Below are 12,308 nucleotides of genomic sequence, written 5' to 3'. Positions count from 1 at the left end.
AAATTATTTCAGGGCCTGACCTGATGTGAGTATAGAAATGTGTGACCCTCCGCATGCTTGCTCTGAGATAATGAAAAATAGAGAATGGCCTTCTGGCAATGCAGGAGGCTGAGATGCCTTCTGAATCATCAAAGAAAGTGATTAATTTCCACTTCAACTTAGGGGTTAAAGGCATTTTTGTTCTTATTCTTTGAATGATTAAATCTTAAATGATTTGTTCATGTGATAAATATTGGCTGGCCCTACTTTGTCCAAGGCAATGTGCTGGGCACTGGGGAAGTATTGAGAGAGGAGCAGCAGATCCAGCTCCCGGGCACTGTGAGTAGGGCACTCAGGTAGGTGGGAACAATGAGACTGCTACAGAAATGCACTAGGAGGTGTGCTCGCAGCATGAAACAAGCAGCACGTATGGGTCCTCGGTAGCGGATTCAAGATCAAATCTCAGCTCACTAGCCATGTGATTTTAGGAGTGCCTCTTCACTTCTCTGAGTCTGTTTCCTCATCCAAAATAAATGGGAATCTTTGACACTTCATAAAATGCTGAGGAACATTAAATTTCCCCCCAAAAATGTTGAAATTCTAAACACAGTACTTGGCACATGGAACAACCCCAGTAGATGTTATTTGTTAGTGACTTTATTTTTACATGGAGTAGGGACAGAGGAATGTGGATAGGGAAGAATGTGAAATCAGAGATAATAGTCTGACCAGCTATTCCTCAAGGCTAGTGGATTTCTTACTAGGTTTTCCTGAGATGGCAAAGGTTGGGGGTTGGGGAGAAGAAGGCAAGAGGAAATGCATAGATAGGAAAGGTCTGGCTTCTAGTCTACATTTGTGTCATATTTTATTGTTTCAAGGGATGTTGATAACCATTATCCCCTTGGTCGGCTATAGAAGAGCTCTTGGTCCAGCTACAGCAAATGCATTCCATTTCTCGCTTTGGGGGAAGGTGATTGGTAGTGACTGCCCGTGGCAGTATTGAGAAGGATTCTAAGGCTGGATCCAAACCTGATAGGAAAGAATGCTGAGCTTCCTGAACACTGTCTGCCCCAGAAGGGGAGACTATAGATGCCAGTCCTTTGTGGGACTTCCTTGAAACAGGAGCTTTATTCGTTTGACCATTCTTCACAGGTGGAAGTGATCAAGAAAGCCTACATGCAAGGTGAAGTGGAATTTGAGGATGGAGAGAATGGTGAGGACGGAGCTGCCTCCCCCAGGAATGTGGGGCACAATATCTACATATTAGCTCATCAGGTATGACCTCTCTCTAGGTCCCAGAGCCAGTTGGCACTGGCCTTCAGTGCCAGAGTTCCAAGGTGAACGTGTGCTTCGACTTGCTTTTCCTTTAAGGTTTTAACTTAGGGCTGTTTGTATTCGTGATAATGTGGCTCACAGGTCCTAGTGGCAATCCGATGCAGTGTACCGAGTTCCAGGACTCCTGTTTTCCCACGGAAGGGTCATGGCCCTGGAAATCCCCACGTTTCTTAAAAGCCTCCACGCTGAGCCTTGACACTTTGGTGGTTTATGGCTGTGTTTGGAGAAGGTTGAAAGGCGTCTTAGGCTTTTCATAAATATTGATGAGTCTCTTAAAGAAACCTCGGCCGCCTTGCCTATCACACTTAGAAATCTTTGGGAACGAACTTGTCGTTATGACTTCTTTTTGTTTGCTTTTGGGGGGAGGGGAGTATCCCACCCTGGCACCAAAATGCTGTTTCATAACTCTCTTCCCAAGTGGCTGGGCTTTTGAAGATACTTTCTTTTTCTGGAGTCTGATGAGCCTTGAGCTTGCTGACATGTGTGGGCAGCTTGTACCTCTGCGCCAGGCTTGTGTTTCCTGTCCCTTTCACCTTGTTCAGTTGCAGGAATGAGGGATAAAGCACCCATGGTACGGGCCAGGAGGTTGGCCTGCCCTGCTACATACAGCATGCTGGCAGAAGAATAGAAAACAGGCTCCTGCCCCTCATCTCTTCCGTTACCTGTGGCTGGCCACTGAGAGGGTTTCAGAACATTCTGAGTGGAGACTCCATGTGGCTGTACAGAAAACCCCATGTCCCTCATAGCCACTGTGCCAAGCACACCTTGACGGGATGCAGCAAGCCTCTGGCCACCCCTGCTCCTCTGCCTGCCGCTCGTTATGATGCTTTCTCTATACCCCAGCTTGGAAAATAGCGCATGTGTGCCTGCTGCGATGAGACAGTGACTCCCCTGTTTTCCGTATGTGTGTTCTAGTTGGCTCGGCATAACAAAGAACTTCAGACCATGTTGAAACCTGGTGGCCAAGTGGATGGAGATGAAGCTCTGGAATTTTATGCCAAGCACACGGCCCAGATAGAGGTAAAAGCAGTGGGAGCTCAGGGTGAGGGCCTGCAGTGGGCTCTGCGCTGTCCTGGGGCTGACATACAGTCATCCGTGTGAGCAACAGTTGTTGGTCATGAATGCTGACGAGGCTGTGAGGATAAGTAGAAGGTATTATAGGAAAGTCCAGCAGAGGGACCTGCTGGAGACTGTGGCAGTCAGAAAAGCGTATTCTAAGGAATGATGTCCAAGCACAGACTTTAGGAAGATTCAGAATGAAACAGGCAGAGCCCTAGAGGGAAGAGCTTTGCAGACCTGGGGAATGACAAGTGGAGGCCCTGAGGAAGGAGGCGCTAGGTGAGGGTGAGGAGCTGAAACTCAGTGAGCCACATGGGCAGCCCCCCTGGATCCTGCAGAATCCTGTCCACCATCCTTGCAAGAAGTCTGCATTTACTAGAAGAGCCGTGTGGAAGAGAAAGCATACATAGAGGAGTGGTGCAATCGGATCTGCATTAAACACACATACACAGAACATAACTTATTGATCCTCTGTAGCCTAATAGGGCCATCTCCCATTTAGCGAATGGCGAAATGCTGAAATAAGTCTCAGAGAGGTTGTGTCATTTTCCCGGCTCTCAGCGGCAGAGCTGGAATCGTATGTAATCCAGCGCTGGCTGACCCCAGAGCCTTTGAGTGCATTTTGTTACCTGTGTTGAACACGGACTTCTGTCTCCAGGCTCTAGGCAGTGAAGGATGGCATGCTTTGTTTAGCTAAGGACAGAGTACACAAACTCAGTATCAGTGTTGGAACAAAGATTTTGAAGGGCTAACAGACTCCTTTGGGCCGCATGAATTGTTCAGGATGGAGACTGGAGACTTTAAGAATATATTCTTACCTGATAACTCAGGCGTCTGGGCTGTCCTAATAAAATGCATCATTTAACTGATGAGTTGACCATGACAGTGCATGTGGGCAAATACCCCTGATATATTGTTAATGATGAGAAGCTTGATGGTAAGGCCAGCTCTGTTTTACGGGGCTCTTAAAAGACAAACTTTAGGTGTTTGCAATATAGGATGTCAGAGCTCTTCACTCACTGGAGAGAAGACTGAAGCTTGATCAGGTTAAGAATTGTGTGAACAAGGTCACTCAGCCTTTTAAAGGTGGGGAAGGAGTGGAATGTGTTCTCCTGACTCCCAGTTGTGAGTCTCCTGAAAAGTAGATGTGGGCAGATATTAAATGACGGAGAGAAATGGCCAGGCCTGGTGTCTCTAGCTCTCAAATCCTGCCTTTAGCTAGCTGCCCATTTCTTCCACTCTCCTGAAGGAGTTACCTGTGCAAAGCCAGGGAATACCCAGTTACTCCCTGGGGCTTCCTATAGAGTCTCTTCGCTTTCGGAAGTTAGGCTGGGTAACCCGGGAGTCTGGGACTCTGTTCTTGCCCAGAAGCCTCCTTTCCCCCTGGATTTCAGAAACACTTCTCACATCATGTTCTTTCAGCTTAGGGAGATCCAGGACCCACCTGGCTGTGCAAAGCAGGCAGGCTCTTAATAGCAGGAGACTGTGGAATGGGTCCCTGGGCCTGTCTGTACAGCAGTGTCACCTAGGGGGAGCTGGTTCATGTGCAGGTTCCAGTTTCCAACCCGCCATACCATAATTCCAGTTAAATGAGGTTCACGGAAGGACTGAATCAGTATGACAGTAAAGCTTCCTGCAACCTGATGTCCAGCTAGATTGGGGAACCACTGGTCTAAAGACGATGTCTCCCAGAACTTATAGGGCTAGGGCTAGGGCTAGGGGAACCTGTCACACATCTGAGATAGCTTCCCACTACAACTTGACCTGAGTCACCTTTCTTGCTGTTTCAGGGAACAAACCGTTGAAAGAATGAGAACCAGATCTTCTTGTAGAGGGCGTAGGCCCTGGGCCTCACCTGACTTCTCCAGACTCTGGGGAGGAAGAATAGAGAGAGGTCATGACCCTGTTGTACTACAACCCATACCTCTTTTGAAATCCCTAACCCCCAGGGTGGTGACTAAGTACAGTGTCCTAGAACTTGAACAGTGCTGCCCAGACTGCCTCCTCTCCGGAGATTGAGCCACTCTAGAAGGGCACAGAGAAAACCTGTGAGGTGTCCACTCTGGGGCCCCACAGCACTGCTTCAAAGAGCACTGGACACTACACCAGTGTTAAACAGCCATACTAGTTCATGCACTGTACGTTTTAGATGCTGTGACAAGAGGAGGACAATGCAATAGATAAACCAAAGGCCTCTTTTTAAAATTCCTATATAGGAAAAAACAACAACAATGAGTTCTGCTATTAGAAAAGTTTAGGTGATGTTTGTACCACAGGCCGCTGCTGCACCATCCAGTATGGTGGTCATAAGCCATGTGTGGCTTTTAAATTAAAATTAAATATTCCATGGGTCACTTGCACTAGCCACGTGGGGCAATTGCTCAGATGTAGGGCCAGTCTGTCATTATGGAAAGTTCTGTCAGACAGCCCTAGTCAAGAGCCTCATCTGGATATGTGCACAAAACACAGTGTAAATTGTTCAAGACAAAAGTTAGTCACAGTGAAAACAATGGATCTCAGGCTAAAAAAACAAAACAACCAACTCTTAGAGACTTGCCCAAACTGTTTTGTTTTGTTTTTAAATAAATCTAAGAGACATAGCCCAGTCTGGGGGTTAGAAGATCTGAGAAGACTCAAGAACAAGTTTGTATTACAGTCACCCGTGAATGCTGAGCCTATGACCTTAGCAGAGATCCTTAGTGAGAGAGTTTTGGAAATGGCTGCTTCAGCTCCTTCATTTTCTCACCCTAGATTGTCAGGTTAGACCGAACCATGGAACAGATTGTGTTTCCTGTGCCCAGCATATGTGAGTTCCTAACCAAGGAGTCGAAGCTGCGAATATACTACACTACTGAGAGGGATGAGCAAGGCAGCAAGATCAATGACTTCTTCCTGCGGTCCGAGGACCTCTTCAATGAAATGAACTGGCAGAAGAAACTGAGAGGTAGGTCAGCGATGCGCCCACAGCGCTGCAGGGCCCACCGCCCCGGGGTCTCCCAAGGGTGGGTGCCACGGCGGAGGGCGAGTCTCCAAGCAGGAGCAGAGCCAGTCTAATGGATGGATGGTACTTTCTGCCTCTGAGCGCTGGGAAGGGAAGACCTAGACACCTTTGTAGCTGGTAAGCGGGCTCTAGCCTCAGGGAGGCACCTCCCCAGGAAAGCCTGTCTTCGTGCCCCATGGCTTTGGATTGGATTGCAGAGCCCTAGAGAAGACTCCTGGGACGTCCTTTTTTTGCTATCTTGATGTAGAAAATAAAAGGAAGAGAGAAAAAGCCAGGCTCACAGGTTGGTGCACTTGAGCAGGAAATTGAGCCAGCTTGACTGCTCATTTACTAGCTCACCTGCTCTGAAGACACTGGTCTCCCTTTTATATATAGGGTAGCTCGGGTTTTAGACTCTAGTATCATTTTATAGGCAGTGGAATCATTTGCCATGTAAGACACATCGTTGTTCACCAGCGAGTCCCATTGCGATGCCTGGCCGTCGGGTTGAAATTACTCGTCTATAACGCTTTTATAGGGCTGTCCCAGAAGACTTCTCAGCTCCTGGTTTTCATTAGGATTTTAATGAGATCCTTCAGTACTGACAGTACACGCCACACCAACTGTTGTGACCAACTTAGGAGCATGCTTTATTTCTGTCTGTAAGTCGGGAGCCAGGTTTTTTCTTTGAAACCCTGGATTCCAGCTACAGTGGTGATCTTTTGGGCTCTCTTTGCAGGGCAGGGCTGCGGGAGGGGAAGCTGTGCTGGAGATCCCTTTCTGGGAGCTTCTGTGCTCTCCCTGCCTCCCACCAACCCCGAGGCAGAACGGACCAGCCTTCTTCACTGCATGCTTCTTCCACGTCACCACTTTTTTTCCCCTACCTCCCTGCACCCCTAGGTTTGGCTCATGGCAAAGTGGGTTGTGCATGCACATTGGCCAGGGCCCTGTGCTCACCACCCCACCCCCCACCCCACAACATTCTTGCTCATCTCTGAGGGCTACCTCATCATCCAGCGCTTTAAAACATTAGATGTAAAAAAAATAAAAATATTATATTAGTTGTTTCGGGGCGGGGGGGGGGGTGGCTGGCTGCCTGAGCAGGTACAGCATATGAGTCATGATCTCAGAGTTGTGAGTTCAGGCACCATGTTGACCATACAAATTACTTAAAACTAAAATTGTGACAAGAAAAAGAAAATGTTTCTGGGGCCAAAACCCGTTCCTCACCTAGCCAGGTGTCCGACAGAGGGGCCAGGAGGCCTTTAGCAGAACAGCTACATGTCCTCCGTGATAGGGATCCTGGAAGATTTGGGGTGTGCTTCTAGCTGATACCAGGGTGTCCTGTGGCCTACTGAGGACTCCATGCAGGCTCCTCTAGCTCAAGTGTTGTGAGTAGCCTGGAACAGCTGCATAGTACAATGCTTGGGTGAACAGATAAATAAAAAATATACCAAAATAAGGTAGACATAGACCCCATTCAGTTTGTACTCATATTTTCAGCTGTTACGTTTGCTGGGCTTGTCTGTGATTCCAGCTTCAAGGGTTAACCCTGAATTCACGTATCCAGACCTCCACCATAGTTACTAAAACTGTGACTTCACTCTTGTCAGTGTATGGGTCTACTAAGACCGCTCAGATATATATTCATTCTCACAATTCTGAGAGCCTATTAAAAAAATATATAAACGTTGTATAGGCCCCCCAACAGGCTTACGAACTGACAGAGGGAGTTTCTCCTCTTCTGGTGAGGTGAGATAGCTTATCGTCTCTCTTACTGAGGCGCTGTCTTCAGCCAGGCACAATGGGAAGACCTCAGCCCCAAGAAATGGGGGGATCTCACTCCCATTCCACCTCTGCCACCCACTGACTGTGTGACCCTGAGCAGATGACTTCACTGTTCCCAGACCCTTCCTTACCTGGAAAGTGGGGGATTAAGATGGGTGGATTGTGGAGTAGCCATGTCATCATTCCAAGATTTGTGTTGCATTGCAGCTAATACCTTCGCTTATTTAGTCCACCTTTGTTTCAGAAACAGTTTTCGTTTCAGTAAAGCGTAAACGCAGCTATAGTTGTCAACTGAAAGATTTTAATTGGCTTCAAAGCTATCTGCTGGTAAGAGAGAAATTGAAAACAGTAACTGAATTAAACATGATATGCATATGGGAGGAGAAATGTACTCATTAGAAGTGCAATTAAAATGAAATATGTTTTCCCCTCTAAGTAGCTTATTTCTCTTCTAATAAATGTGCAGGGGGGAAAAGCTCTGCTTTATTCATGAAAGTGCCTTCCCCTTTCCTGAAAGCATCTTAGAATCACCTGCACTTTGGTGCCTCTGTAGCCAGGCCTCAGATAGAAAGTCAAGTCTGAGAGTGATGTCACTTAGTGATTGCTTCTGCAGGTGCTAAGATACTCAGTTCCTCTGCTCTCCTGAAGCCCCCTTCCTTCCCTGCGCCTCACAGAACATGCACATTAAAAAAAATACAAACACATACACATGCACACATGCACACCCCCTCCATGCACTCACATCCTCCCTCACCTGTGCCTCCCTGACCCCTTGTCCTCAATTTCCCAGCCCCAGTGAAGTGAAAACTCTGGGCCAAGAAAACGGGAATATAGTGAAAGAGGAAATTGAGGCAGAGTTGCATATGCTGACATTTTCCTGCTTGGGATTTTCCCTCATGGTTATCACACCCGTCCAAATAGAGCTCCCCAGCTCTATTCTGTTTTTTATATACACAGAGTCCAGGTCCCCCGGCAAGGCCCAGTTCCCTCAGAAGAACAGACACAGAGGCTAGGAAAGAGGGTTACCAAGCGATGCCCTGGTGTAGTTCATTAGGCTGACCTGCCTCCCTGGGGTCATGGCACCCTATCTTCTGGCTGTGATGTAGCCAGTATATCAATCCAGCCAACTTGTACCCCTAATAGTAGAAGACATGCTACAAATAGTACAGTGGGGGATTCAACATCTGGAAGCTATGATTCCATCCTGTGTGAACCTACCATCTGATGGGGGCCGACAACACAGACATATTTTTAAGTGGTTGTAATTGAGGCAACTGACAAGGAGCAGGGCCGTAATCAAGCAGTGACACATTGTGGAAATGTGGGAAAGGCAGGCTTCTGAGGAAAGGTGGGATCTGAGCAACATCTGGAAGGATAGATAGGATTTGGATAAACACAGGCCTAAGAGTTAGGGGACAGGGAAGGTGTATTATTTCCCACTGCTACTCTAACAAGTTACCGCAGACTTGGAAGGCTTAGGGCAACGTACATCTACTACCTCAGAGCTCCAGAGGCCAGAACTATACAAAGGCTCTCACTGGGCTACAGTCAGGGCGTCAGCAGGATACCTTCTAGAGGCTCTAGCTTTGTTGTCTAGCTTCTAGGGGCTTCCTGCATTCATTGGCTCTGAGCTTCTTCCTCCATCTGCAAAGCCAGCCGTGACCAGGAGAGCCTTTCTCACGCTGCATGACTCTGCCTCTGACTGTCCCACACCCTTCTTTCACTTTTAAGGGTGTTTGTGATTATGTTGGGCCTGCTGGGCAATTCAAGATAACTTCCCCATTTCCAGATCCTTAACTGTATCACATCTGTGAAGTCCCTTTGCCTACAAAAGGTAACATATTCATTGATTCCGAAAATTAGGATGTGGATGTCTTAGTGGTGGTGGTGGTTGGGCGGGGGGGGGGGGGGGGGGGGGGGGGGGGGGGGGGGGGCGGAATTACTATTTTCCCACCATGCAGGGTATGTAAGTTGCATTATCTTGCTGTATAACAAATGACCTCAAAACTTAGTGGCTTCAAACAGTAAATATTTATGTCCTCACAGTTTCTCAAGGCCTGGAGTTTGGGAGTGCCTTAGCTGGGTGTTTCTGACTCAGGGTTTTTCATGAGGCTGCTGTCAAGTTGGCAGCTAGGGCCGCCTCACCTGAAGGCTGAGTAGACCCTGAGGATCCACTTCTCTGCTCACTCACGGGGCTGCTGGTAGGAGGATTCACTTCTTCTCCACATGAACCTCTCCATAGAGCTGCTTGAGTTCCACACAGCATGGAGGGTGGATTCCTCATAGTAGATGACTGAAGAGAGGGCGAGTATGCACGTGCAAGGAGGAAGATGCAGGGCCTTTTAGGACCAAGTGTCAGCACGCCATCGCTTCTGTATTCTCCTAGAAGCAGTGCTAAGTCCAGCCCACACAGGAGAAAGGATCTGAGCTGCATTCCTCAAAGAGGAGAGCATCAAAGTCTTCGTGGACATAAATTTAAATGGCCATGGGGACAGTGCACAGAGGCTGGAGGTGCAGCATGTGTTCAGGGAGCCACCCCGAGGCTGGGATGTAAAGGGGGGCCTATTTGGGCAAGGGATATGGGAGAAGAGTGTGGAGAGTTAGACGGGGACATGGGAAATAGAAGACACGTCAAGGTTGGTCTTTAAGTATTTTTTTTGCACCTGGATAGATACTCAGTTGATTTAAAGGACTGAATATTTGTCCATCATATTCAGAATGACACCACAATGTAAGTGTTTTAGCTTTATAAATGATTTATTTGCGACTGTATGCCATACTTGACGGCCATTTATCACAATTATATGAAAGCATTCTACAGTAGCTACTCTTACATACGATATTGAGAACCTCCTTGAAGAGAATTTTGGCTTCCATAGACCATTATTGAGCTTTCCCATTGCCTGTTTTTTTTTTTTTTCTCACCTCATATGAGCCTTTTATACTTACACTAATGTGGAGAAGGTATTATAAATTCCCATTTACCTACCACTCAGCTTCAATCATTATCAACCCTTTGCCACTCTTGCCACCTATCTCTTCTGGAGCTTCCATATCCAGATCAGAAATGGGCTTCAGTCCCAAAAGAAACACCAGTAGCTATTGTCTCCAGAGCACTTGATTTCTCATCTTAAATTTGTCTTGGCAATTAACTTTAAAAAAAAAAAAGTTAATTGTTACTGGAGGTTGACTGAATCCTGGTCAGCTCCTCTACTGATTGGTGATATGAGCCACTTACCTTTATCCTTGTCTGATCCCAGAGGATCACTGACCCAGGTGATGAGATCTCCTCCACAGCTTCCACCCCCTGCTGGGCCTCAGTTTCCCTCATTTATAAAACAAGAGATTTTAAATTAGATGGTGCTTGTAGCTCTAAAACTCTACTCTTTGGAAACATTTCCTGGTTCCAACTGCAAACATGAAATGAGCAATTATTAAATTACCCAGGGCTCTGTTTAATTGTGGCATATCTTTATTTTGGAGAGAAGCTTTCAAAGATTTGGCTGCTGCTCTAGGCATCATTATAGAGCCATTGAATGTGTCATTGGCTGCTGTCCTAAAGTTAAATGATGACTTCATTGGGAAAGACAAACACACTATAGAGACCCACTCTCCCATACTCCATACTTCTTTGGAGGGAGATAATGTTGAATGAGATATCTTTTGGAAACTCTGCTTCTAGCATGGAGACTGAAATTATTGCTACCACATCTATTTTTGAGCATCATCCTAAGTCCAAGTCACCACTGGAGAAGAATTCAGGGGAAAAGGAAGCATCATCATGCATGGCATGGCCAGAGGCTTGTTGTTCTGACACTGAACATGCCCGGCCAGCATGGTATCGCCTCTAGGCAACTACAGAATAAGTGTCTCTCACCCCTTAGTGATGGCTTTGGTACCACATCTCTTCTGTACTTTAGCCTTTGGGAATGGAACTCTACTGCTGACTACCCAGTCAGCAACTCCCTCCCCTAGTTCCCCTGCCCCAGGCATGATCATCAAACTTAGGAAAATGGAAAATGGTTCAATGTCAGGAAAAGGATCATTGTCTGGCTTATAGGCACTGATGAATTAGTGGAGGATTTTGAGCAAAGGAGGATTGGAAATGGTAGCTCCCTGCTCCGGGGCCCTGCTGGGCCAATTCTGAATGCCATGTGTCCCTCCAACTGGAGCCCCACATTTCTAAAAGGCTGATTAAGTTCTTAGGCCTCTGTGGGCATCTCTGGTCTCAGAGCCCTGGAGGAACTGAGGATTCAGTGCATGAACTCTGGACAACCCCAAATTCCATAATTGGTAGTGTTGACTGGGGCATGCAGGGTTTTAGATGTTCCAGCTTTTCTCCTTTTCTTCTCTCCCTTGTCCCCAAATACATCTTCTGTTCCAGTAAGTACTCCAAACAGAAATAAACCAATCTGATGTCGTTATGAGCCTATGAGTCAACCTCAAAACAAATGATCATTTTTTTTTACTGTTATAAAAACTGGGAACAAAAGTGGGCTTGTGGGGCAGAGCGGGAGGAAGGGCTGAATGGGATTCCCAGATTTCTCACTTGTGGCTTTGAACCTTACATAGCCTGGTCTTTGTTTTCACAGCCCAGCCCGTTCTGTATTGGTGTGCCCGCAACATGTCTTTCTGGAGCAGCATTTCCTTTAACCTGGCTGTCCTGATGAATCTGCTTGTGGCGTTTTTCTACCCATTTAAAGGAGTCCGAGGAGGTACCCATATTATCAATTTCAAGGAAACTTTCAGAAGCAGCAGGAAGGTTATGACTTGCATCTTAAATATGATCCCTAGCAGTGTTGGTACAATATCATGGGATCCCACTTACCCATTTTCAGACAAGATGAGATTGTAGATTTCACCACAGATTTGGTTTTGAATCTCACTTAAAATAATGTAGATATTGTGTCCACATTTATCTACCAAGAAAGAAAGAGAAGAAGCTGTACACTCTGAAACCTGTAAGAAATGGTCTCCATGAGCCTCCTTATTTTATATATTGGGAAACTTTTTCTCTGAGAAGTTGAGGGATGTAGCCAAAGCTGCATAGCTTGTTAGTGGCAGAACTAACCCTAGAACATAGATATTTTGATGCTCCGTCCAGTAGATTATTCCCCCATACCATACTTACAGAATTAATTTCAGAGTAAAGAATTTTTAAGATGTG

General features: G+C 46.6%; 1 protein-coding gene and 1 long non-coding RNA gene across 14 annotated transcripts in view; one reads left to right on the top strand and one right to left on the bottom strand.

Annotated features, from left to right (window-relative positions):
* The window catches only part of ITPR1 (inositol 1,4,5-trisphosphate receptor type 1), a 319,048-nt gene that overhangs the window by 258,967 nt on the left and 47,773 nt on the right, over nucleotides 1-12,308 (top strand). For all 13 annotated transcript variants that reach the window (XM_038565792.1, XM_038565795.1, XM_038565791.1 and 10 more), the window contains 4 exons: nucleotides 1,132-1,254; nucleotides 2,230-2,334; nucleotides 5,125-5,317; nucleotides 11,734-11,856. In XM_038565792.1, the coding sequence (XP_038421720.1) occupies nucleotides 1,132-1,254; nucleotides 2,230-2,334; nucleotides 5,125-5,317; nucleotides 11,734-11,856 (544 nt within the window). The remainder of the gene's footprint in view (nucleotides 1-1,131; nucleotides 1,255-2,229; nucleotides 2,335-5,124; nucleotides 5,318-11,733; nucleotides 11,857-12,308) is intronic.
* On the bottom strand, nucleotides 637-4,248 carry LOC119864641. The gene is made up of 3 exons (XR_005374672.1): nucleotides 4,147-4,248; nucleotides 3,192-3,507; nucleotides 637-3,066 (listed from the first exon to the last, which is right to left on the bottom strand). It is a non-coding gene; the product is annotated as an uncharacterized LOC119864641 (long non-coding RNA).

This window comes from Canis lupus, chromosome 20, assembly GCF_011100685.1.
Source record: "Canis lupus familiaris isolate Mischka breed German Shepherd chromosome 20, alternate assembly UU_Cfam_GSD_1.0, whole genome shotgun sequence".
In the NCBI taxonomy this organism is placed as follows: Eukaryota; Metazoa; Chordata; class Mammalia; order Carnivora; family Canidae; genus Canis; species Canis lupus.
The sequence above is the reverse complement of the archived record's forward strand: the minus strand, read 5'-3'. Positions and strand labels throughout refer to the sequence as shown.